This window comes from Cetorhinus maximus, chromosome 7 (assembly GCF_964194155.1).
Source record: "Cetorhinus maximus chromosome 7, sCetMax3.hap1.1, whole genome shotgun sequence".
NCBI lineage: Eukaryota > Metazoa > Chordata > Chondrichthyes > Lamniformes > Cetorhinidae > Cetorhinus > Cetorhinus maximus.
In genome coordinates, this window is record NC_135885.1 from 63,546,831 (window position 1) to 63,574,022 (window position 27,192).

The window sequence follows — 27,192 nt, forward strand, 5'->3', positions numbered from 1 at the left end:
CCAGGGGACACAATCTCAAAATAAGGGGGAATTAATTTAGGACCGAGATGAGGAGAATTTTTTTTTAGCTCAGAAGGTTTTGAATCTTCAGAATTCTCTACCCTAAAGGGTTGTGGAAGCTCAGTCATTGAGTATATTTAAAGTAGAGATTGACAGATTTCTACCTACTAATGACCTAAAGGGGTATGGGGATAGTGTGGGAAAAAGGCATTGAAGTGGATGATCAGCCATCATCGTATTGAATGGCCGATTCCCGTTCCTTTGTTCCTATTTTTCTAATTACACACAACTTGGTTGTTTATATTATGCAACCAGCTTTGCTTCTTTGAACCTAGCCATCTGCAATACCGGTCAGCAACGTCCAAAAGACTTGAACCTCATGAGTGGTTCAACAATCCTATGCAAAAATGAGAATAACTTGAACTAACAATGAATTATTCTGTTGGCGCATGACTTCTGGTTTCACATCCAAGTTTAAAAATGACAAAACTTTCCAGTAAATTAGCACCAACCAATCTGCCTGCTATAAACGTTTTATTTCTATCTGCACAAGTGGGCTTTGTTAACAGGTAAATTACATTTTGCATTGAGTGGTAAAGATTTTCTCATTTTAAACTGAAACTAATCACACTTACAAATGCCCAGCATGGAGCTTACAATAGGACAGCGAAGAACTGCAGGTGCTGGAAATCTGAAATATAAGCAGAAAATGCTAGGAATACTCAGCTGGGCAGGGAGCATCTGTAGAGAGAGAAACTGTGGGATCCTGGTCACTAGTTTAGTTGGACTAATGGATCCGGATTGCACACTTGTTTCGGGATGGCCGAGTTGGTACCACAGACCAAGTACATCAGCAGTTCTAATGTAGAACACATTCTATTTATTTACAAAGGAACTCAGCAGCTACACTTGTGTGTTTACAACTCAAACCCTGTCTCTACACTACAGACTCTAACTCTAGGCTACTCACTACTGAGGTAGCCCATGCTCCTACGCTATTGGATACTAAGATCATGAGATCTTCAATAATAACATTCCTCTCAGAGGTATATTAGTATATTGCACAACAGATTACCACAGAAACAGAGTCAACGCTTCAGATTCATGATCAGCATTATTTCTGACAGAGGGTCATTGACTTCTGTTTATCTCTGCACAATTGTCACCAGATATCCTCAGCACTTCTAACACATCCTGTTTTTAGTGGAGCAAAAATAACTCCAAGCGTGCAAAAAACAAACAGACTCTTGTGAGCCTTTCATTCCCTTCAGCAAGAAACCCAGCAGCACTTGGCACAACTTTAAAAATGAATTTCAAAAAAAAAGCTAAGGTATGAAGAAAACATAAACAGCAATATCAAAGCAATAAATTGATCATTTAAAAATGAGTAATGAATAAAAATAATCATTAATCAGCAGAGCTAACTAATAAAACCTTTTTGCCTTTTCACCTAAGAAACAGAGTTAGAGACAGACAGACTAGGCTCCAAGTCCTGGTCATCAGAGAAGGAGGAGGGGACCGGGCCAAGCTAAGGGGTTGGGTTTATCTAACACCGACCTTGCATTTGCTACTGGTGGCACACACCCCGAGCTGGCCTCAGCGAAATTCATTTGAAAGTGAGGGTCGGAAGCAGGTTGCCTTTTTGGGGACGGAGAATGTGTCCTCGCACTAAGCATTGTGTGTGCCTTTCTGTATGTCTGTGTGTCTCTGTCTCTCTGTGTGTCTGTGTCTCTCTGTGTCTCTCTGTCTCGCTGTCTCTGTGTGTCTCTGTCTCTCTATGTCTGTGTGTCCCTGTCTTTCTGTCTTTCTCTCTGTGTCTGTGTGCGCACATGTGCGTGTGCGCACGCGTGTGCGTCTGGCTCACTCCAGTCTCAGGGCCCATTCACACTCACACTCTTTGCAATTTTAATGAAAAAGCCCAAACTTAAGTTTCTCTTTCTAACTCCTTGTCCTTTATACTATCCTGGTGAACCTCCAATGCCCCTTTTCTATTACCTTGATATCCTTTCTATTTGAGAGCGCTCAAAACTACACAGTCTATGTCCTGCTACAATCTTTCACACCAGCATTTGCTCACTCACCCGCGGGTCTTATGGTGGCATTCCCATGCATCTGTTCCCCTTGTTCTTCTAAATGATAGAGGTCAGGAGTTTGGAACGTGCTGTCTAAGAAGGCTTGATGAGTTGCTGCAGTGCATCTTACATATGATACACACTGTCGCCACTGTGCATTGGTGGTGCAGGGAGTGAATGTGGAGGTTAATGAAGCCATGAACACCATCACCTGTAAGTTCCCCTCCTAGTCACACACCATTCTGACTTGGAGCTATATCACCGTTCCTTCACTGTCACAATTCCTCCCTAACAGCACTGTGTGTGTACCTGCACCACAGTGACTGCAACAGTTCAAGGCGGCGGTTCACCACCACCAGGAGAGTTGAATGAACATTCAAGAAACTGTAACATAAAAAGGGGATTCTTGGTTGACAGTTAAAGTAGAATGGGCTGTATTCTGTTCAGAATTCAGATTTAAAGCATAAGTGCTTATGAGATATAAGCCAGAATTTTCCACTCCCATTTGCAGCAGGCATGTTTGGCAGTGAGTGGAAAATATCACAAGATGGTCCTAGTTGCATTTTCCAGTGACATAAATCTAGGACGCGATTGTCCCCTCCCGCAACCAGTGGCAGGCTGCGTTTCCCACCATCTAACGTCAGGAACTTAATGTTAATGTATTTGCATCTCATTATTGTGCCTGCACACCGGAATCATCCCACATGTCAAATTTAATTCCCACATCGGAGTGACTTCAGAACGGCGTGAATTACAACTGCCTTTAAAAGGCGCACACCTGGCGAGCTGAACTTCGAGGGGAACTCAGAGGTCAGTGCACACAACCTTTTGCAGCGTGCAAGGATCGCCCGTAGGACATCAAGGAAGAGGTGCCGCATGTCAGGGGTGCGGCACATACAAGTTGCTTTTTCCCTGCTGGTTTTCAGTGTGGTGCAAGGGCTTGAGGGCTCAAGTACAAGTGGTGCCAAGGTGGGGGTACGGCAGCACAGGCTGATGGAAGTACATGCTGGGTGTGGGGAGGGGGTTGGGGAGAGTGGGGGCAAAGCTCGTCAAAAGTGAGTATCCTTCTGCCGCTGAGACTGTTCAGCAGCAGCTCCATTGTCATGCTTGGAGTCGGGCCTCTGAAGTTTTTCTGCCCACTCAAGCAACGCAAAGGCATGAATATGCCACCAAATGCTCCAGGACTTTTCACCCCTCAGGCGCAAACTGCAAATTAATGTGAGGTTAAGGGGCCTGCAGAACAATTGGATGACCTTGCAAAAAGTGGCCATGGCGCAGTCAGTGGTGGACGCACTCAGAGCTCCTTGCAATGTATTTATTCAGGTTTAGACCAGTAACCTTCATGGCTTAAGCAGCTCAAGCTAACAGCGCAGCCTTGCAGTGCAGCTTAGGATAAATACCTGCACCTGAGCTGAGACCACAGCATGCAGTCAAGTGGATGAAGCTGCCGCCAATTGATCAAGTGGAGTAGGGCTGAGGTGGGTGGGGTATTGGACAGCCATGAAGCACACTAAACATTGGCCAGCCAAGTGTTGGCCTGTACACTCTGGCATGTGTGAAGGGGCCTTGAGATGCAGCTGGAGCTGGAGTTTTAGCAGAGAGGTCCTTAAGAGACAAATGCTAACCGTCGCATCTCTCTCTTTGATTCTGGAGGAGGGGAACATCAGGATCATGGAGCCTGGTGATCTAGCTGTATGTCTCATGGCTCACAGGGAACAGAGAAGAAGAAAATTACAATGGAGGTGCCTGGCTCAGCATAGGGAGGAGCACTAACCTCAAGTTGAAGGTGCAGATGGCTGAAGAACCACAGAGATCCATTGCTTGTAGGCGCCTCACTAGACCCAGGGTCTATAGATGGCGCTTGTCATTCCTGCAGATAACTGAGAACCAGTGTCGCCGAAGATTGCGCATGTCTAGGGAACTGGTCACTCACATAAGCCACCTTCTGCAGGATTTGACGCCATGGGGACGTGGAGGTAACGGATGTCATATTCCCGAGGCACAGAACTTTGTGCATTTCAATCAGGATCAGGCAAGCCAGGAAACAAAAGCGCTGGGATTTGCAGCGATCCCTGGTTTCCCACAGGTGCAGGGAACCATCGACTATGTTCATGCGGCGCTTAGATCTCCGTGGCAACAAGCAGTCCAGTATGTGACCGCAAGGGTTTCCACGCGCTGAATGTTCAGCTGGTCCGCGACCACCATAAATGCATCCTACAGGTCTGCACACGATATTCCAGAAGTGTTCACAATCTGTACATCCCCCGCAGGGTGTACCCACACCAACAGCGGACACAGGTGCTGACGAGATGGGGGGCCAGCCCCTCCTCAAAGGTGTTGAGAGCACACAGAGAGTGACGGAACTCTGTGACATCTGCCCATGACATTCGACAGTAATGACAAACCACATCAAGGTACAGGCATCATTGATGTGTTGAGTGACTATGAAACTGCACAATCACTTTGCTCTGAAGGTCACATGCTGCACAGGGAAGAGGCCCTCAACTGAGACACTTGCCTTCATCTCGTGCAGGAACCAAGGTTTCACATCTGAGTGACATGAACACTGCTCATCATAACAAGGAGACATTCTTGGGAGTTTATTTACAATAGGACCTTGATGCCAGACATTCCTCCCCCAGTCTGTGACGTCTCCCTCTTGTGGGCTATCCTGCATGGAGACAGATGGAGAGTGTGTAAGCAAGATGCCTGCCAGGCCAGGTGCCTGGCATGTCTGGAGTGCGGGTGGTGCCATGGACGGCATGAGTACACAATGGGCTGAGGAGATGAGGGTGTTCGTGAGAGAGTGGTGATGTCCCTTGAGCTGGCAGTGACTGCAAACCCTGTGCATGTGTGATGGGTTTGTGAATTTGTGAGTTGAGAGTGATGAGAAGAATGACTTACCCCAGCGGAACAGAGATCATCATTCATCCTCTTCCTGCACTGGGTGGCTGTCCTCTTTAGGGGGCCGTTGGTGTTCACCACTGCTGCCACCGCCTCCCATGCTGGATTGGTGAGCTTGCTGGCTGGTCTTCGTCCAGAGTGGGGTAGAAGAGTTTGCAGCGAGCTTCCACTGCAACCAGCAGGTGCCCAGAGAGGCATCACTAAATTTGGAGACTACCATCAGCTTTGCTTTCGGGGCCATCTGTCACCTGGAGCAGTCCTGGTCTGTAGACTTGAAGTAGGCTGTGCTCTGGTGTTAACTATGGCACCCAGAGCAAGGAAGCACTGAGGTCACAGCGTGGCGGGCAAATCCGAGCCTGCCCGCCAGCGATCCGGTGTGTTTCCCGTGCATGCATTATTGAGGCGAGACACGCCATGAAGTAGGTGATACAGTGCCAAAGTCCGCCATTGAGGCCGACAGGAAAAACATCTTTTTTCACGTCCGCCACCGTACTTAGTGCAATTCAAGGAATTCCGGTCATAGTATTAAGTTAACAGTGCTTGTTCTTTTTCTTATGTCAGTAAAAGCTTTCAGTTAAAATGTGAAATCTTGTGCCATGATCCTTTCAGACAATAACTGGGAGATTGAATTTCTTTTATAAAAAGTTACCGGTCTCTACTGCGATCACAACAAAATGAAGCTAATTTTAAAAATTCATTTTGTAAATGGGAACATACAATACAAATACCCGAAATGTGGTTTCATCAGCCAAAAATTGGAGTTCAAACATCTATAATGGGTAACTTTAATAAAATACTTTCATTGTGTAATATGCTCTATGGTAACTCAACTCAAAAAGTGCTTACCTATCGCAGATTCAAATTCAGAGGAGGTTTCCCCTACAGTGCTTGGAAATGGAGTATGATAGGCATGTAAGCAGCATTTCGATGGTTGGTTAACTAAACAGAGAAAATATTACACATTAATATTTGATTTAACTGAACAATGCATCATGAACATGAGCAGAATATCAATTTTTTTTTAAAAACTGAATTGGAATTTGACATGGTAGGTCCGGCCTTCCTATTCATTATAAGGCTATCACAGGAGTTCTAGAATCCTACATCAAGGGAAACAATTTTATCCTGTCCATTCTATCTATTCCCCTCATAATTTTTACACCTCAATCAAGTCACCTCTCAGCCTTCTTTGTTCTAAGGAAAATAACCCCAACCTATCCAATCTCTCCTCGTAGCTACACTTTTCTAACCCTGGCAACATTCTTGTAAACCTCCTCTCCACTGGAGTACAAATTGGACTTTCCAGGAATTCCTTATGATATTCATGGCAAGTCCTTGGACGCACTGACTGAAATTTTGGCGAAACATTGCAGCCTGAAAAGTCAATCAAATCTATTCCTGCCACTAGTATTTTTTGTTTTTTGAATAAACATATATTTTTGACAATCACACTGAAGAATCAAAAATTATGCTTTACCCATTACAAGTTTATCTGAAGCATGGCCCACATAAGCCATGAAACATGAAGTCAGTGTACCTATATAATAATATTCCTTAACATTGCTTTTCGGATCCAAGAAAGAGATGGGAACAGCAGGGTTTTTTAGTTGCCGTGCTGTTTGGTGAGAAACTTTGGGGCTAACTTCATTCTAATTTTACCAGCTACCTCTGAGTAGAATAAGCTATTTGGAACTCGCTGTGTACCAAGATGCACCTTAAATACGATCTGCATTGTGTGTGCTGTAAGATTGAGTTCAAGAGTCACAGATTACCCAAAATTGGGGTCAATGCATAGGTGGTTTAAAAGTAGTTTATTAAGAAACAATAATTTAAAAATGATGCACAAGCTAAATGGATAGGAAAAGCATACGGCCTGTGATCTCTGTGGCTTGTGGTGGCAGTCTTCTGCTCTCTGGCTGAAGTGTTAGGAAACTCTTCCCCCTGCTCTTCTTCACTCTTCTCCAGTCTTCCTCCATCTGAAGATGGCAGCTGCCTGAGGCGAGGGTTGTTCCCTCAACCCCTGAGCACTCGCTAATATACTTTACTTCTAGGGTACCTATGTCAATCATTTGCTTGAGTAGCTCTGGCCAATGGCCAAAGGACAGGGACCAAAAGGAATCACCTCCTCCCATCAATCATTTTGCCTATAGGTCACCTAAATTAGCTTGTCCCATGCTGGGTGCAATTTGTTAACTCCTGCCAGGCAATTGTATAGATAAGAGAGTACAAAATGCCGTCCTGTTGTCTTAAGAAAGATAACAATGAAGCCTTAACCAGGAGCCCTCGACATGAGGTCCTTGAGAGCACCATTCTCATTGTCTATTATCTTTGTTTACTTCCATCCCTGGCTGCTGTTTTCATAAAGAGAGAGACTTAAAAAAAAGCATATGACCTTCTGCTAGGCTTTCACAATACTGTGCCTGCTAATTCTATAATATTTTTAAAGACATCATTTCTTAAATGCCAAAACTTTAAGAATGAATAAAAGTTGTTTTTTCAATGAATGGGTTTTAAAACATATGTTAGTCTATTCGATAGTCCTCCGTCACTTGAGTCTAATATATTTGGATATCATAATGGACTGAGGGGTACATCCAACTTCTTTGTTGACTTTCTGTTGTCCATAAGATTTGAAAACATGGCATTAAAACATCCAAATGTCCGAATGCCCGCTCACCGACCCAAAAATTCGGCCCATACCGTTCTAGCTTAATCCCCATCTTCTTATACTCTATGCCTCAGCTAAAAAAAGTATCCCATATGCCTTCTTAACCACTTTATCTACCTGTCCTGCCATGTTCTGGGATCTGTGCATACACCAAGGTCTCTCTGCTAGATTAATTAAGGACCTCATAGTAAAGGATCCTCTAGGCAAGACCAATCATAAAATGTTAGAATTTCACATTCAGTTGAGAGTAAGAAATGTGGGTCCATATCTAGTGTCTTAAACTTAAATAAAGGCAATTAAAAGGTTATGAAAACAGAGCCTTTTTGTCATGGCGAAAAAGGTGGATGAGCCCGGAAATCCTACACCCATCCCCAGAACTTTCTATTTTCACAGGGGCAGTGCTGGAGTCAGGCTGGGGTTCATGCAATTCCGATTTACAGAGGCAGCTGGCCATTTACATCCTCAGTTGCCTCCACTGAAGCACTGAAGTGGGACATTGGTAGGCCAGAAGGACACACCTACAGTGTGCAGATTAAACCAGGTAAGAGTTGGTCTGGACTTGGATTTGTTTGGATAGTCAGGGTACCTCTTTGGAGAGGTAAGGGGCCCATTTGGAACTGGTCCAGGCCACCTTTGGGGAGGTTAAGCACCCTTTAGGAGATAAAGCCTCCTTTGCGATTGTTAAAAGTCAGCGGGATTGTCCATAAAAAGTGCACAAACTCATTGGAACAGTTAAAGCTGTCAAAGAACTATCAAACTCTCAAGACCTGTCAAAGCACTGTCAAAGCTGTCAATGGATTTAACTCTGCTGGGCTGTAAATAAAAAAACAGAAGTCTGGCGTTAAAAAAATCAGTGCTTGATATTTCAAAATGTCCATTAACATAAGCCTGAGGGTTATCATTCTTGGATTTGTTCTGCAATGATTGATTTTACAAATTCACATTACCACAGCGGGGCGCCTACTAAGTGAGCAGTTTGATTAGCAGCTCCAAATAGTTATGGAATAGAAATGTTTGTTTTCATAAGAGATTAGTTGAAGGAATTTCTATGTATTGAATGTTTTTTTATTAATGAGGGTGTTTTGTGTTTAAAATAGCAACATCATCAATAGGCCCATAACTTTATGTCAACATGGCTCCTAATGTTTGCCCATATGGATACAAGGTTAATTGACATGAGAGGGTAGGGTGGTGGTGGATGGGAGTCAAGGGTTGGCATGAGTTGGCACTAAGTTGGTATAGGGGCTATAAAGGGCTATGGAGGATGTGGGGGGCATAGTGGGTAAGAGGGGCCACGGAGTGTGGGTAGAGAGGCATGGGTTAGCACGGATGGGGCATGGAGAGTTAAAACCATAGAACCATAGAAAAGTTACAGCACAGAAGGAGGCCATTCGGCCCATCTTGTCCATGCCAGCCCAAGAACACCCAGGTGCCCTTTCTAATCCCACCTTCCTGCCCCCAGCCCATAGCCTTGCAGCTTACAACACTTAAGGTGCAGATCCAGGTACTTTTTAAAAGAGTACTGCCTCTAGAGTTTCTGCCTCTACCACCAACTTGGGCAGCGAATTCCAGACACCCACTACCCTCTGTGTAAAAAATTTCTTCCTCTTGTCCCCCCTACACCTTCTGCCACTTATCTTGAATCTATGTCCCCTGGTTCTAGAATTCTCTATCAAGGGAAACAATTTTATCCTGTCCACTCTATCTATTCCCTTCATAATTTTGTACACCTCAATCAAGTCACCTCTCAGCCTTCTTTGTTCTAAGGAAAATAACCCCGACCTATCCAATCTCTCCTCGTAGCTACACTTTTCTAACCCTGGCAACATTCTTGTAAACCTCCTCTGCACTCTCTCCAGAGTTATTACGTCCTTCCTGTAATGTGGTGACCAGAACTGCACACAATATTCCAGTTGTGGCCTCACCAGTGTTTTATACAATTCCAACATTATATCCTTACTTTTATATGCTACACCTCTGCCAATGAAGGAGAGCATTCCATATGCCTTCTTTACAACCTTGTCTACTTGAACTGCTGCCTTCAGGGACCTGTGTACTTGTACGCCAAGATCTCTCACTTCATCTATCCCTCTTAGTATATTCCCATTTATTGTGTATTCCCTGTAACTGTTTGACCTCCCTAAATGTATGACCTCACATTTTTACTTGGAGTCGAGGAAGGTGAGGGCTGGAAGGCTTTTTTATTTTTTTCATTGCATTCAACAAAGTGCTGGAGCGCAGATGCCAGCCTTTAACTCACCCGCCTCCACAACTGGCAGGCTCCAAGGCCGGCTGGCCCAATTTCAAATCCTGCCCACCCCCCCCACAGAATGAAAGAGAGAATTGCAGGCCACCATTTTGAAAGGTTGAACTCACAGAGCCCGGGCTTCTCCTGTTCTGTGCACCTGACCCGCGAGCAAAAATCTGGACCAGAGTTGGCTAAAGTGAACTGGGAAAATAGGTTATAAAGGTAAGACGGTGGAGTTGCACTGGAAGATATTTAAGGAGATACTTCAGAACTCACAACAAAGATATATTCCATTGAGGAAGAAAGATTCTACCAGAAGGATGTACCATCCATGGCTAAATAAGGAAGTTAAGGGTGATATCAAATTAAAAGATAAAGCTTACAATGCTGCAAAGATTAGTGTTAAGCCAGAAGATTAGGAAGGTTTTAGAAACCAGCAACGGATGAGTGAAAAAGAGGGAGAAATTGGATTATGAGAGAAAACTAGAAGGAAATATAAAAACAGGCAGTAAAAGCTTCTACATTTAAAAAAAAGAGTAGCTAAAGTGAGCACAGTTCCCTTAGAGAATGAGACTGGGGAATTAATGATGGGAAACAAAGTAATGGCAAGGGCTTTGAACAAGTGTTTTGTATCCATCTTCACAGGCACAAAAAAAATCACAAAAATAATTGAAAGTCAACAGGCTAAAGAGAGTTGGAGCTTAGAATAATCTCTATCACTAGATGGAAAAGTAATGGGAATACTAATGAGACTTAAGACTCCACAGACCTGATTGCCTGCTTCCTAGGGTCTTAAAAGAAGTGGCTGCAGAGATAGTGGATACATTGTAATCTTCCAAAAATTCCCTTGATCTGGAAAGGTCCTAGCAGATTGGAAAACCACAAATGTAACACATGTGTACAAGAACAGTGGGGGACAGAAAGCAGGAAACAAAAGGCCAGCTAACGTAACGTCTGTCATTGGGAAAATTATAGAATCTATTATTAAAGAACAAGTAGTAGGGCATTTAGAAAATCATACTACTATCAGGCATGGTTAATATAGTTTTGTGAAAGGGAAATTGTGTTTGACAAATTTATTAGAGTTCTTTGAGGATTATTTTTTATTCTTTCACAGGATGTGGGCATCGCTGGATAGGCCAGTATTTTCTTGCCCACGCCTAATTACCCTCGAGGTGGTGGTGAGCCACCTTCTTGAGCCGCTGCAGTCCATGTGGTGTAGGTATATACATAGTGCTATTAGGAAGGGAGTTTCAGGATATATCAAGCAGTGTGGATAAAGGGGAACCAGTAGATGTAGTGTATTTGGACTTCCAAAAGGCATTAGGTAAGGTACCACATTAAAGGTTACTGCATGTGATATATTAGCATGGATAGAGAACTGGCTAACTAACAGGAAACAGAGTCTGGATAATTGGGTCATTTTCAGCTTGGCAAACTGTCACTATTGGAGTGCTGCAGGGATCAGTGCCGGGGCCTCAACTATTTACAATCTATATTAATAACTTTGGTGAAGGGATTAACTGCATTGTAGCCAAATTTGCTGATGATATGAAGATAAGTGGGGAAGCAAGTTGTGAGGAGGATACAAAGAGTCTGCAAAGGGACATAGATAGGTTAAGTGGGTGCACAAAAATTTGGCAGATGAGTAGAATATGGGAAAATGTGAGGTTTGTCCACTTTGGTAGGAATATTAGAAAAGCAGAGCATTATTTAAATGGAGAGAGACTGCAGAATACTGCGTATAGAGGGACCTGGGTGTCCTTGTACATTAATCACAAAAAATCAGCATGGAGGTATAGCAAGTAATTAAGAAGGCAACTGGAATGTTGCCCTTTATTGCAAGGGGATGAAGTGTAAAAGTTTTAGAGCCACAACTGTACAGGGCATTGGTGAGACTACACCTAGAGTACTGTGTGCATTTTTGGTCACCTTACTTAAGGAGGGATTTACTTGCATTGGAACCAGTTCAGAAAAGGTTCACTAGGCTGATTCCTGGGATGAAGGGGTTCTCTTATGAGGAACTGTTGACCAGGTTGCGCCTACACTCATTGGGGTTGAGAAGAATGAGAGGTGATCTTATTGAAATATAAAATTCTGAGGGGGCATGACAGGATAGCTGCTGAGATAATGTCTCCCCTCGTGGCAGAATCTAGAACTAGGGGGCACAATTTCAAAATAAGGGTTCTCCCATTTAAGACAAAAATGGAGAAGAATTTCTTCTCTCAGAGGGGTGTTAATGTTTGGTTCTCTCCCCCAGCGAACAATGAAGGTTGGGTCATTGAATTTATTTAAGGCTGAGTTAAACATACTTTTGATTGACAAGGGTTATGGGTGATAGGCAGGAAAGTGCAGTTAGGGCCACATCTGATCAGCCATGATCTTACTGAATGGTGGAACAGGCTTGAGGGGCCAAACGGTCTACTCCCGCTCCTATTTCTTATGTTTTAATGTCCTCTACATTTCTCAATATCCAACCATTTATTGTGCGTTCCCTTGGCCTTCTTCATCCTCCCCAATTGCACTTCCTCTGGATTGAATGCTATTTGCCACTTTTCTATCCACCTGACCAGCCGATTGATATTTCCTGCAGTTTACAGTTTCTTCCTTGCCAATCACACAGCCAATTTTTGTAAAATCTGCAAACTTCTTAATCATGCTTCCTATAATTAATTCCATGATCACTGATATATAGCACAAAAAGCAAGGAACCTAGTAATCAGCACTGTAGACCTCCGTAACCCACCATCCAGTTATGAAAACACCAGTCAACCATTACCCTTTGTTTCCTGCCACTGAGCCAATTCTGGATCCAATTTTTCACATTGCCTTTCACTTCTCTGACCAGTCTGCCATGTGGGACCTTTACAAAAGCTTTGATAAAATCCATATAGACTACATCAACTGCACTTCACCAACTCTCCTTGTTGCCTTCTCAAAACATTCAATCAAGTTAGTCAGGCACCACCTTCTTAACTAAATTGTTTAACATTAAGCACAATTTGGGCATGTAGATTGGAGCCTACCAAAAAGATGGGTGGAAAGTTCTGAATCTTCAGCCTTAAAGGGCCAAAGCCTACAGTTTAAATAATGCAACCACTTAAAAGGTACACAGAAAATATATTGTCGCCTTTCCAAAAGCAGTAATAAATTAGGCCTATTTGAAATCTTTCCTGCGTACAGGGAAAATAAAATAGATGAAAGATAGAACAAATGTGAAGGCAGGAAATACTGTGGGCAACTGCAACCAGACCCATTATCTGGTGACAGCTGAAAAGGAGATGCTGCTACCTGAGATGGGTACGAGGTGCCCTGCCCTACTTGCCAGCTGATTGTGTCCTCTGTAAAGGTAGCATGTTTGGCAGGAGTTGACAGGAAGGGTTAACACTACGCACATCACCAGCAGGACTTGTGAGCATATACAAAAGAAGGTAGCAATGCATGTCTACCCCACCGTCTCATTTACCAGGTAGATTGCTAAACTGAGAATTCACAACTTAAATGAACCAGAAATCCTGCCTGCATTTTAGAGCTTCTCGAAACGTCATCCAACAGTTTGTGAGCTGCTCAAATTGGATAAGGCCCACACTAAAGGGATTTCCCTCCTAACCTCACACTATTACACCATTCTTCCAGGATTTCCACTTTCACTCAAGTTACTGCTGATGGTTGGGAGAACCCACTGAAAATCCAATCCCAAAATGAACAGCCATGCTGTAAATCTAATTTTGCTGAATTTGCACCGTTGTTACCAATTAAAGCAATCTACAAGAGAAATATTTTCTTACTGCAACAGATATTATTTCAAAATTATTGAGAGATTAAAATGATCATAAAATGCATTGAAATTTTTGAGCTTGACCTGCAAAAGAAAAACCATATACATCAATTTCATAATCAATAGATGTTACATATATACGAATGTACGAGTCAGGAACAGAAGTAGGCCATTCAGCCCCTTGAGCCTTTTTTGCCATTTGATAAGACCATGGCTGATCTGATTGTGACCTCAACTCTACTTTCCTGTCTATCCCCAAAAACCTTTGACTCCGTATTAATCAAAAATCTATCTAACTCAGTCTTAAAAATATTCAACTTACAAAGTAATGTTCTTCACCTTTTTCCCACCCAATCAAAGAGAAACACATATGGGGCACTATTATGATAGTCTGTGGCACTAATGAGTATCAGATGATGTCATAAGGCATGCAGGCCCGAGCCTTACCAGAGGCGCAATGCACTTAGCATACACAATGTAGCTGGCCAACATAATGAGGGTCTATGCACAAAATATGTAGAAGATCAAATGACACTCCAGATGCTTCATAAGAGACTATAAAGGGGCTGAATGAAGACGGTAATTCCTCCCCTCCATAATTAGATACAGTTGCAAACTTGGAACCTCTTCCAAAGTTCAGCTGGAAAGAAATTTGTTCAGCTTTATGAGGGCATGTTTTGCAGAATTTCGAATGTAGTCTTGTTACATCCCAGTCAAGTCCCTTTGAAATGGGAAGAGAATAGGCAGAAGATTCACTCTGCGCCATTAGAATTTTGCTGCTCTCAGTAAATGGGGTAGAATTCCTGCAGACCTAGGTTCCATACTGAATGCAGGTTGATTCCATCCGAGTTGCACCCTGGGCCCAATTAGCATTTCAAGACAGGTGTCCAGCAGCGGACCAATACCAAAATGATGGCAACTCTTACCTGAGATACCAGCCTCTGTGCTGCTCCCAGCACTTCACATCTTATATGCTGGAAACGCAACTAAAATCATTAAATGTCATGAGCTCATAAAACAGGTGAGGTGCCTTCACGCAAATGGAAGCACAGAAGCTGGCATGGTACAATTCTGATCACGTGGTCAGCCCCTTAACAACTGAAATATATAGGATAGAACTTACGAGTCGGCAGGCGGCCGCAATCGGTGGGCCCGGGAGAGGCCCGGGAATGGGCCCCTGACCGCGATTTCACGCTGGCGGGCCAATTAACAGCCAGCCAGTGTGAAAGGCGCGCTGAAAGGCTCAGCACTGCCGTGGTGGGGGCGGGAAGAGGGAGAGCACTGAAGTCAGCGCGGGCGCGGGGGAGCGGGGAAGGAGAGCTCCCTAAAGGCAGAGAGCTGACAAATTTAAAATCAATAAAGACAGAACTTAAAATCCGGAAAAAAATGCCCACGCATCAGAATAAGTCACCTGTGTGTGGACATTATAAAAATTCTGTTCATAGATTTTTATTGTTTTTTATTTAATTATAGAAACCTCATACCGCCCTTGGATGAGGTTTCCTGAAAAATGCAAAGACCACCTGGCTGATTCGCCCGCCCACCAACTGTAAGGTTGGACAGGCAGCGAAAAATCCATGTTAAATGATACTTTAATTACCTTAATCGGCCTCATAATTGTCGGTGGGCATGCTGCCAATTCTCGCGCGCACCCACCGACCGAAATATCAGGACCTTAGGACACTCACCCGAGTTATCGCACGTTATCTCACGCTTGAGCGTGTCTGGCACACACCCACATGCCAAGCGGAAAATTCTGCCTATAAGACCAGAATGCGTATCATAACATCAAAAAACAAGTTATCACTCACCAAATATAAATTTTGAGATTGTATCTTCTACCTTTCGATCTGTGAACCAGCATCTCCAGAAGAAACCCTCATGATGGTAAGTCAGACTCAGCTGCTTCTGTTAGATCACCCAAGACAAAAAAAATAAAACAACATTTATCAGTTTGCAGATATATAACTCAATTCACCAAAATTATTTTATATATGAATTATTTTACTCATTATAATTAATTTGCAGACTTTTTGCTTCTTTTCTGAAACTTAACATTATAATTGTAAATCTTAGGTTGATGCACTGTATAATAGAAAATGAATTCATTAGTCAATAGATGGGGATATTTTTTCATCTGAAGTTCAGTTTATGGGGCCACTGCAATTAAAATTTTTTACTCATGTATTAAGAGTACTAATCCTGCTGAATATTCCTGGGCTGGCATCATCTTATACTCAACCTCTTACAACCTGATTAAGGATACAGGCAAAGCATTCAGTCATATGGTGTAGCACTCCAAGCATTTTAACTGCAGCCCTAGTCACAGTGGAATTGGTTAAGTTGAGCACATCAGAAATTCCATGGAGTAGCACTCACTGTCAGATTCCCACTCCACTCCATTTTACTTAGCCAGGTGAGGAGCTGCACATTTCTCGCCTGACCTTCCCACCCAGGCCTGGTGAGAAAGCAAAGACCCCTTTTTACAGCGCTAGCTGCCACACACGGGGTGAGTAATTTTGAGAAGGCAAATGTGTAAGTAGGTGAGGGGTTAGGGTGGTTGGGGGTCAGGGTAGGGTGATCATGGTGGGGTAGTCAGTTGGACATGGGGGATGGGGTTGGTCAGGGGGGATTTGGGATTTTGAGGGTGTAGTCGAGGGTGGGGCAGTCAAGAGGGTCTCGGGGAGTAGTCGGGGGATTCGGGTTAGTCGGGTAGTGGGTGGGGTAGTTGGGGGCGTGGTCAGGAGGGTAGTCCAAGGGTGAGGTGTAGTCAGGGGATGAGGGGGTAGTCGTGGAGGCAGGAGGTTGTTGGGGGTGGGGGTGTCATGAGGATAGTCGGGGGTAGGGAGGGGAGTTGGGGTTAGTCAGGGGGGGTCGGAGGGTGGAGGATGTGGTTGGGGTGATAGTCAGGGGGCTTCAGTGAGGGGTCAGGTGGGGGTGTGAAAGGACCATAGTTACCCAGGAGCTATAAGTGGTTTTAATTCTTCTAACTTTTCCTGGGTAGCTATTCGGAGTTTCAGATGGTTCCAGGTGCAGGGTAATTGCCCGTCGGAAGTTTAAACTTCCTGAGCAATTCCTATGTTGTTTTTGCGTGGGAACTTTCCAGGTGTCCCCAATCATCTGGGGTACCTCTGGGTAAGGCCCCTACCCGGGGCAGGGAATTCTTGGCCCATACTTCCACTTGGCCATCTACACCTTCAGGTCACAAATCTTATTTATCACATTCGGCATATTTACATACATGCACAGTAAACTTAATTCAAACTTTATTACTTTTCCTCTTACACTGAATCCACCTAATACTTACTATTTCCTACTTTAGTGCTATCTGTCTCTTCCAGTATTCGTTGTATATTGGTATTCCTTTCTAAAGTTACCTCCTGGTTCCCACACCTCTGCCAAGTTCATTTATTCCCTCCCCAATAGCACAAGCAAATCACCCCACAAGAACATTGGTCCTGGCTCTGTTTAGGTCTAACCTGCCTCGCCTGTACAGCCCCATTCCCACAGAACTGCTCCCAATATGCCAGAAATTTAAAGCCCTTTCTCCTGCAACATCTCACAGCCATGCATTCATTGGCTTTATCCTATTTCTACACTCACTTGCACATAGTACCAGGAGTAATCTGGAGATTACTGCTTTTGAGGTCCTGCTTGCTAATTTCCTACCTAGCTCCTGTTTCTAAAAGTAACAACATAGTTTAACCAAGCCAAAAAAAAACAACCAGTTCCAGGGTTCATTTCTAGAAGAATGAAATTCAAAAGCAGAGAATTTCTGTTATACCTATGTATCTTGGTAAGACCAGACTTAAGAGTATTGGTCTCGCTCTAGTCTTGTATTAAAAAAAGAATATGGAGGCATTAAAAATAGGTGCAATAAAGATTTATAAGGGTGATACTAGAACTAAAAAGTTTTAACTAATACAGGATGGAGCTCTTTTCTTTAGAATAGGCCAGGAGGTGACCTGAGAGATATGGGGGGGGTTCGGCAGTGCAGATGTAGACAAGTTGCTTCCACCATGGGAAATTCCAAAACTAGTGGACAGAGATAGAAGATAGTCACTAACAAATCCAATAAGGAACTCAGGAGAAACCTCTCTACTCAGAAAGGGATGAACAACATAGATGAGTTAAAGGGAAAGTTGATTACTACGTAAGGGAGCAAGGAATAGAAGGATCTGTTGATAAGATGAAATGAAGATAGAAGGAGGCTCATGTGGAATATAAACACCAAAGTAGGCATGTTGCATCAAATAGTCTGTCTTTTGTGCTGTAAAAACAATGCAATAAAGATCAACACTCCATGAGCCATTTTCTTATGTGCACACAGGCACTCAAATCTTCAGTTTCTCACATTTAGTAAATAATCCAATTCTTCTTTCATAAATCCAAACTGGATGAACTTACATTTTAACCACAATGAACTCCATTTGCCAAGTTTGCCCACTCATTTAATGTGCTTATGTCCCTTTACAACATCCTTTTGAAGAGGTCACTCATATGATATATAATATCTATGGATGTTAACCTACATGGGCTCCAAGAAAGCAATTGGTAAGGTTTTACATGAGAGATTGTTAGCAAAACTTAAAGTGCACAGTGTTGCAGCAAACCTTAGGTTGTCAATAGAAATTGGTTGAGAATTAGGAAACAAAGAGCAGAGCTCAAAGTTACACCGGATTAGCCAAATATGACTTGCTCTTTGCAAATCCATGAGGACTCATTGATCAGCACAAATGTATCCAAGTGTTCAGTCATTCCCTCCCCGAGGACAAAATATAGTAACTTCCCCACTACTGATGCTGGACTAACAGGTCGATCATTACCTGGGCTGGAATTTACTGCTCCCACAGCTGCGAGGCAGGGGGGGGCCATATAATGGGCAGAAAGGCTCAGGGTGGAGAGCCCGTCACCTTCCTGACTCCCACCAATTAATCCTGGGGTGGGAAGGATCGAGAACAGCCTTACCAGTGGCTAAATGAGGCCCTTAAAGGGCCACATAAATACTGCATCCTTGGTAGGGGTCACATCATGTGGCCAAATAACCAGGTAAACTCTGGCAGGCATGCCTGAAGCCTGTTGGGGTAGGAGATTCTCCTTCCCAGGCACCCTGTATCCAACAAAGTGACCATCCAGTAGCAAGGGAGGGACCTGTGGGAAGATACCCTCACTGCCCTTAACACCAACTCATCTCTCCCAGCCTCGACAAGGCTTCCCTGAACATGCCCTGGTGATCACACCCACTTACCTGCATTCCAGGGCTCCAGTGGCAATCCTCATCCTGGGGCCTCCTGCAGCACCAGCAGTGGCCTCCAATTGGCCAGCAGCTCTCAGAAGCAGAAGCTCCTGCAGGAAGACTTCCTAACTGGAATTTAATCCTGAAGGGTATCCCGGAAATGGCCGTGGTGGGGCTGCCATCAGCTTGCCAGAGAGTGGATAGACCCATCTCAGCAAGCGTTAAATTCAGTCCCTGGCTTCACTTCCCCACCCTTCTTAGATAGTTTTCCAGTCACATTCCTGAATCTATATAGCTTTGGAAAAACTAATGCATCTCCAATTCCATAACCTACTTCCTTTAATATCCTAATGTGGAAACTGTCAGGTCCTGGAAATATCGTAAGTCTTGTTATTTTCACCATTACAATGTTTTAAACAGATTAACTTCAATAAGTTCCACCCTTTGTAGTGGTTTTGTTTTAGTTTACCTTGTACCAATGGTATTTTTCTTCTTCTACTCTGAAGGCAGATGCAATGTATTCATTTAGTAAGTATGCTATTTCATTATTATTGATTGCAGAGTAGTCTGTATCTGTTTTAATGGGACCACATTTCCCATAATCACTCTCTTTCTCTTAATGTATTTATGAAAAGTATTACTGTTAGCCTTAATACACTTGCAAAACTTATGTTTGTTATCATTTTTGTAGCTCTTAATATTGTTTTCCTGCCCCTTTGTCACTTCTTACACCTCTTCCAGCCTGCTGGATTTCCACTTTTCTTTCTATTTGTGTAAGTCTCTTCTTTTAGATCGATATTATAGCTTACCTCATCTGTTACCACACAAGTGGGATGGTTGACTATTAAGTGTAGGTATTTAGTCTTGTGTTGCACCAAATATTTCACTGAATGCATCCCACTGTTTGTCTAATTGTCATGGCGCTGGTTTTATAACCATAATATGAAGGGGTGGCCTGCAGCCAGCTGTTTTGATGGTATGAGATTGGATGGTGGAACATTTTCTTTTGCGATATATATATCAAATGGGATCATTGTTGAGATTATTAGCCTGATGGTTATTTCGTACCACAAACGAGGTCCAGTAATTTGGGAGGCTAGCCACCTGGAAGAGGACTGCTCCCGCTTGATTTATTCCTTCTTTCCCCTGGGCAATTGACATACTGTTGCCCGAGCAGAAAGGCTTGTTAATGTATCAGTTCATACTTGCCCAAGCTGGTACGAGATCCAAGTGATTTGAATTCCAAGGCCTTATATAAATAAGTGCAAGTTCTTTTTTTTCCTCTATTGCTATTACCAACAATGCAAAATAATGAAATGAATCTTTAGGCAAGGGTAAATTGGATAGAATTTCACCTTCGCAACTAGGCTTTAGGCTGGATTAAAAGCCTGGCTGTAAAGATAATGTTCTGTCCAATTTACACAGGGTTGCATGATATATGTCTCCTCTTAATTTCCTGACTAACGTACGCACTGGTGAGAATGATCCTGTTAACCAGAAAATATGTCCATTGCTTTCATGTTCAGTAGGGTCATTGCAGTTGTATAGTTTCATTCATTTGAATCACACTTTTCTAAGATTCAACAGCCAAAATTCCTGTCCCCGATTTTTCAAAAACGCTGACATAAGTAAAAACTAATTTTCCATATTTACTTAGTTCTACTTTCTTATATACTTGTCTAGAGCTAGAAATCTAACGAAAGGTGTGAGCTGAGAGCTGGTTAAACTTGGTTTGATAAACAGACTATAGATATAGTGATAAATAAACAATGGGAAACGTTTAAAGAAACAATTCAAAATGCTCAACAAAAATACATTCCATTGAAAAGCAAAAACTCAACAAGATCCATGTGTGGCTTACTAAGGAAATTAAGGATAGTTTAGATTAATAGAAGAGGATTCTACTGTGGGAAAGAATAGTACTAAGTCTGATGATTGCGGAGTAAGCACCACCAAAAAGTTGATAAAAGTGAAAAAAATAGAATATGAAAGTAAACCAGCCAGGAATATCAAAACAGATTTAAGAGCTCTCAAAAGTGTATAAAAAGGAGAGTGTGTCCTCACAAAGTAAATATTGGTCCTTTAGAGGCAGAGATAGAGGAAATCATCATGGGGAATGAAAAAAATGGCAGAGACATTGAACAAATATTTTGTGTCTGTCTTCACAGAAGAAAACTTAATTACATACCAAAAATACAGGGTAACCTAGGAGCTAAAATGAGTGAGGAAATTAAGGTAATTAATGTCAACAGAGAAAAAGTATTGGAGAAACTTAAGGGACTAAAATCTGACAAATATCCAAGACATGATGGACCATATCCTAGGGCTCTAATAGAGGTGGATGCAGAGATAGTAGATGTACTGGTTATGACTTTGCAAAATTTCCTAGATCTAGATGGTCCCAACAGATTGGAAGTTAGAAAATGTAACTCTGCTATTCAAGGAAGCAGGGAGAGAGAAAACAGGGAACTACAGGCCAGCTAGCCTTACATTGGCTGTTGGGAAAATCCTGACATCTACTATGAAGGACATCTTAACGCTTACAAAATCATAGTACAATCAAACAAAATCAACATGGTTTTACAAAAGGAAAATCGTATTTGACAGATTTATTAGAGTTGTTTTTTGAGGATTCAACTAGTGAGGTAGATAACGGGAAACCAGTGGGAATAATACACTTAGATTTCCAAAAGGCTGTCAAAAAGATGCCATGCAAAAGGTCAATGCACAAGATAAGAGCTCATGGAGTTGGGGAAAATACATGAGCATGGATAGAGGATTGTCTAACAGACTGGAAGCAGAGACTAAGGATAAATGGGGCATTTTCAAGCTGGCAGGCTGTAACTAGTGGAGTGCTACAAGGGTCACTGTTACAGCCTCAGCTATTTACAAACTATATTAATGACTTAGATGAAAAGACCAAGTGTAATGCATCTAAGTTTACTGTGTGGAACTGTAAGCTGGCAGAGGCCACAAAGAGTCTACAAAGAGATCAAGACAGGTTAAGTGAGTGAGCAACAAGGTGGCAGATGGAGTATAATGTGGAGAGGTGTGAGGTTATTCAACTCAGTAGTAAGAACAGAAAAGCAGAATACTTTTTAAATGACATTAAACAACTTCAAAATGTTAATATTCAGAGGGACTTGGGTATACTCATACAAGGAACATTAAGTTAGCATGCAGGTAGACTAAGCAATTAGGAAGGCAAATTGCATGTTGGTTTTATTGCAAAGGGATTGGAGTACAAGAATAAGGAAGTCTTGCTACAATTGTACAAGGTTTTGATGAGACCACAGCTGGAGTATTGTGCACAATTTTGATCTCCATTTTTAAGGAGTAATATATTTGCATTGGAGGCAATGCATTGAAGGTTCACTAGATTGGTTAATGGGATAAGAGGATTATCCTATGACGGGAGGCTGAGTAAATTGGGCCTAAACGCTCTAGTGTTTAGAAGAATGAAAGGTAATCTCATTGAAACATACAAGATTCTGATGGTGTCTACCCTATTTTATATCCTGAGAGGTTGATTCCTCTGGCTAGGGAGTCTAAAACATGAGGCATGGTCTCTCGATAAGGGGTAGATCATTTAGGACTGAGATGAGAAGAAATTTGTTCACTTGAAGTGTTGTGAATCTTTGGAATTCCCGACCCATTGTTGCTCCATCATTGGATATATATGGGTTGAGATAGATTTTTGGTCTCTCAGGAAATCAGGGGATATGGGGAGTGGGCAGGAAAGTTAAGGTCGATGATCAGCTATGATCTCATTGAATGGCAAAGCAGGCTCGAAGGGCCTTATGGTCTACTCCTGTTCCTATTTCTTATGTTCTTAATCATTTTGCAAATTGTGCTGTACCACATTGCACAGGAGTAGTAACTGGGAAATGAAGTTGAGGTAGTCATAGGGTGTGGTCTTAATTCCTCTTTCTGCTTGATTTCAGCTGTTCAGTTGATTTCTGATGTTTGTGGGCAACAAACAGATCAGGCACATGTTCACAAGTAGAGAAGTAGTGAGGGAAAGGAGTCACTAATGGGGGCACTCATGCTTATGTACTAATAACCTCAACACAAGGAAATTTATGGAGACCAGTGGTGAGTAAATTAAAAGGTTAAGCAATATAAAGAAATCTTAAATTGTTTAGATGTAGAACTCACAACAAATAAGAGTCTGTGCTTGTTCAGCTTTCTACGAGCCTGATAATATGCCTTTTCCAAGACAACTGGTTCATTTGTAGGAGATGGTTGATTCACTCCAAGTGAATTTTCTTTCCCATTGAAGTGTTCCTGGTTCGTCCCAGTTGAATTGGTTGGCTGCAACAAATTACAGAAGGACATTATTAAACTTGTACAATCGGCAAATAATTTGCAAATTAAGTTCAACACAGATAAATGTGAGGTAGTACATTTTGGTAGGAAGAATAGGGAGATTATGTATTATATGGAAGCTGCAAGTTTAGGTGGGTAGAGGAACAAAGGGATCTTGGAGTATCAATATATCATTAAAAGCTGTGTCACAGGTTAGCAAAGCCAAAACAAAAAGCAAACTAATAACACTAGGTTTTATTTCCAGAGGGTTAAAATTGGAAAAAAGAGAAGTCATGCTAAGCCTGTATTGAAATTTGGTTTGACCACAGGTAAGAGTCCTGCGTATAGTTCTAGTCAGCGTATTATAAAAAGGATAATGTGGAACTGGAGAGGGTGCACAGAATAGTTACCAGGATGATACTAGAAATACATGGGTATACATATCAGGAAAGAATTGATGGACTGGATTGCTTTTCTCTTGAAAGAAGGCAGCTGAAGGGTGATGATCTTTAAAATTATGAAAGGTTTTGACAGAGTGGACAGAGAGAATGTTTCCACTAAGATGAGCAAAAAACTGCAGATGCTGGAAATCCAAAACAAAAACAAAAATACCTAGAAAAACTCAGCAGGTCTGGCAGCATCTGCGGAGAGGAACACAGTTAACGTTTCGAGTCTGAATGACCCTTCAACAGAACTAAGTAAAAATACAAGAGAGGTGAAATATAAGCTGGTTTAAGGCGGGGTGGGACAAGTAGAGCAAAAGAGAGATACGAAAATCCTGACGGAAAGAAGAGCAATACTTCTTCAAAGTAGGCATTCCTTGAAGAGAAGTGGCAGTCAATTAAACACTAAGATAAAAGCAAAAAACTGCGCATGTTTCCACTGTGGGGAAGAGCATAGCTAGAGGCCAGCAATGTAAGATAGTCACCAATAAATCAAATCAGAAATTTAGAAGAAACTTCTTTCCCCAAGTGTGGTAAGAATGTGGAACTTGTTACCAGAGGGAGTGGTTGAAGCAAATAGTACAGATGCATTTAGGAGTTAGACAAACATTTGAGGGAGAAGGGAATCGATGTTACAATGGGAGGAAGCTCGATGGAGCATAAACACCAGCGTTGATTGGGTGAGCCAAATGGCCTATTTCTGTGCCATATATCCAACATAATCCTCTGAATTACTTTTCCACTCAAGTGTCCCTGAAAGAGAAACCTGTATTACATTGAATTGAAATAATCCATGAATACTCAGCTCATTAAGGTAAAAGTGGCTGAGCTCTGCAGATCATGAAGATCCCAGCTTCAATCCCACTGTATACGGTTCAGCAGTAAGGTTTTGGTACTTTCCTGGCGCTTTGCCTACCAGAAATTACCCAGTAATAACAAAGCTATGGCTGTATTTTTGAAACATGTCTTCTTAATTCATTTATCCATTTGCTATGGAAATTCTCGGATCTAAGGTTTGCTGAACTTGAATTTTTGCAGAACAGCTTGCTTCTGGTAGCATGCCATTTACTTGTCTCATTTCTTGAGTCTTGAATCCACTGCCAAACTCTCAAATTCCCTACTATTAGGCATCCCTCTCTAACCAATGACTTCACTTCAAATTAACTTCATTGGCTGTAAAGCACTTTGGGATCTCCTGAAGTTGTGAGAGGTGCTTTATAAGAGGTATTTGTGCATATTTGGAGGAGGAAGAGAATGGTGATAACAATAAGGAAATTGAGGAAGGTCCAAGGGATGCCAGATTGGTACAGCAACATAACATTTGCTAAACTACCCTGACTGTGCTAACAATCACAGTGACAACCAATTTAAGATAACCAGTCAGGCTTGCAGTGTGACTTACTTACTCAGGCTAGAAACTACCTATATTCACACACAGGGCCCTGCCCTTTGCAAGGAGAAAGAGCATGCCCACATAATGTGCCTTTTTCAACTAAACAAAAGCTTGGGAGACAGCTATTCCCTGGTTCATTTCCCATGGCAATGCCTTGACCAGAGTCAACCTGCCTTGCTTGAATTTAAATAAAAAATTGACAGTTAACTGTTTCCTGATGCATTCTTCATGGCAACATCTCTACCAATCATAATCCTCTTGCCAACCAATCAGCACCCTATTCTCATGCAGTATAAATTGTTATTCCCTTTAGATTTGGTATTCTTGTGAATCTGTACTGATGAGTGCAAGATGAAAAGCTTCAACAACATATCTCTTTTTTCAGCAATGCCTTAGAAAAATACTTCAAAGTTGAATAACACATCTATAGATAGAGATTCAACCATGCTGACTTCCCAGGAGACAAGCCAAGGATTTCAGAAGGTGACAAGACAGACAATCCTCCCACTACTGACTCAGGAAACAGTATTTTTGAGAGCAAAAAAATCTTTCTATTCATTCACAGAATTTGGGCATCACTGGTAAGGCAAGTATTTACTAGCTATTTCTAACTGCCCTTCAGGAGGTGGTGGTGAGCTGCCTTCTTGAGCCGTTGCAGTTCATGTGTTGAAGATACACCCACGATGCTGTTGGTGAAGGTGGTGGAGGGAGTTGCTGGATTTTGACAGTGATAATCAAACAATGACTATACAGTTCCAAGTCGTGATAGTGTGAGACTTGATGGAAATGTGCGGGTGGTGGTTTCCCTTCAGCCTGTCGCTCTTGTTCTTCTAAGCAGTAAGGTTCACAAATTTTGAAAGCACCATCGAAGCAGCCTTGGTAAGTTCCTGAAGCGCATCTTGTAAATGCTATGCACTGCAGTCACAGTGCACCTGTGTGGAGGGAGTGAAAGTTAAAGGTGATGGATGGGGTACCAATCAATCATGCGAGATGCTTTATCCTGGATGGTGTCAGTACTACTGACAGGATGTTGTCAGGACCCATCATCTTTCATTGCCTGCAGCTGTTTCTATCTACCACATAAAGTGAACTGAATTGTATGAAGAATAACATGTATGATAATTGGGCCCTCAGGAGAAGGCCAAGATGGACCATCCACTCAGCACTTCTGGCTGAAGATGACTGCAAATGCTTCAGCCTTGTATTTTGCACTGATGTGCTGGACACCCCCAACATTGAGGGGGGGTGTTTTTGGAGCCTCCTCCTCCTGTTAGTTGTTTAATTATCAACCACCGCTCATGACTGGATGTGGCAGGATTGAAGAGCTTAGATCTGATCCATTGGTTGTGGGATTGCTTAGGTCCGTTTATTCTATTGTTTAGATGCATATAGTCCTGCATTGTAGCTTCACCAGGTTAAGTATGCCTGGTGCTGCTCCTGGCATGCATTCCCACACTCCTCATTGAACTAATGTTGGTCCCCTGGCTTTATGGTAATGGTAGAGTTAGGGATACGCCAGGCCATGAGATTTCAGGTTTTGGCCGAATACAATTCTGCTAATGCTGATGGCCCACAACATCTTATCGATGCCCAATTTTGAGCTGCTAGATTTGTTCTGAGTCTATCCCATTTAGCACAGTGGTAATGTCACATGACACGATGGACAGTATCCTCAGTGTGATGATGAGGCTGTGTCTCCACATGGACTGTGCTGTGGTCAGTCCTATCAATACTGTCATGGACAGCTGCATCTTTGACAGATAGATTGGTGAGGATGAGCTTAAGTAAGTTTGTCCCCCATATTGGTTGTCTCATCACGCGTAGCAGGCCTTGTCTGGCAGATACAGCCACCAGGACTCGTTCAAATCAGTCAGTAGTAGTGCTGCTGAGCCACTCTTGGTGAAGGGCATTGAAATCCCCCACTCAGAGTACATTCCGTGTTCTTACTTCCTTCAATGCTTCTTCCAAGTGGAATTCAATGTTGAAGAGCACTGATTCATTGGCTGCAAGGTTGACAGGTGACAATCAGCAGGAGGTTTTCATGCCCATGTTTGTCCTGATGCCATGAGACTTCATGGAGTCCAGAGTTAGTGTTGAGGACAGATTCTATTCCACTGTGACACCACCTCTGGCGGTTCTGCC

At 42.6% G+C, this 27,192-nt stretch overlaps 1 protein-coding gene across 2 annotated transcripts in view; it reads right to left on the reverse strand.

Annotated features, from left to right (window-relative positions):
* Nucleotides 1-27,192, reverse strand: part of LOC144682830 (transmembrane protein 182-like) — a 71,029-nt gene that overhangs the window by 19,718 nt on the left and 24,119 nt on the right. For both annotated transcript variants that reach the window (XM_078545599.1, XM_078545600.1), the window contains exons 2-4: nucleotides 23,065-23,220; nucleotides 15,482-15,578; nucleotides 5,823-5,915 (exon numbers count right to left, since the gene is read on the reverse strand). In XM_078545599.1, the coding sequence (XP_078401725.1) occupies nucleotides 5,823-5,915; nucleotides 15,482-15,578; nucleotides 23,065-23,220 (346 nt within the window). The remainder of the gene's footprint in view (nucleotides 1-5,822; nucleotides 5,916-15,481; nucleotides 15,579-23,064; nucleotides 23,221-27,192) is intronic.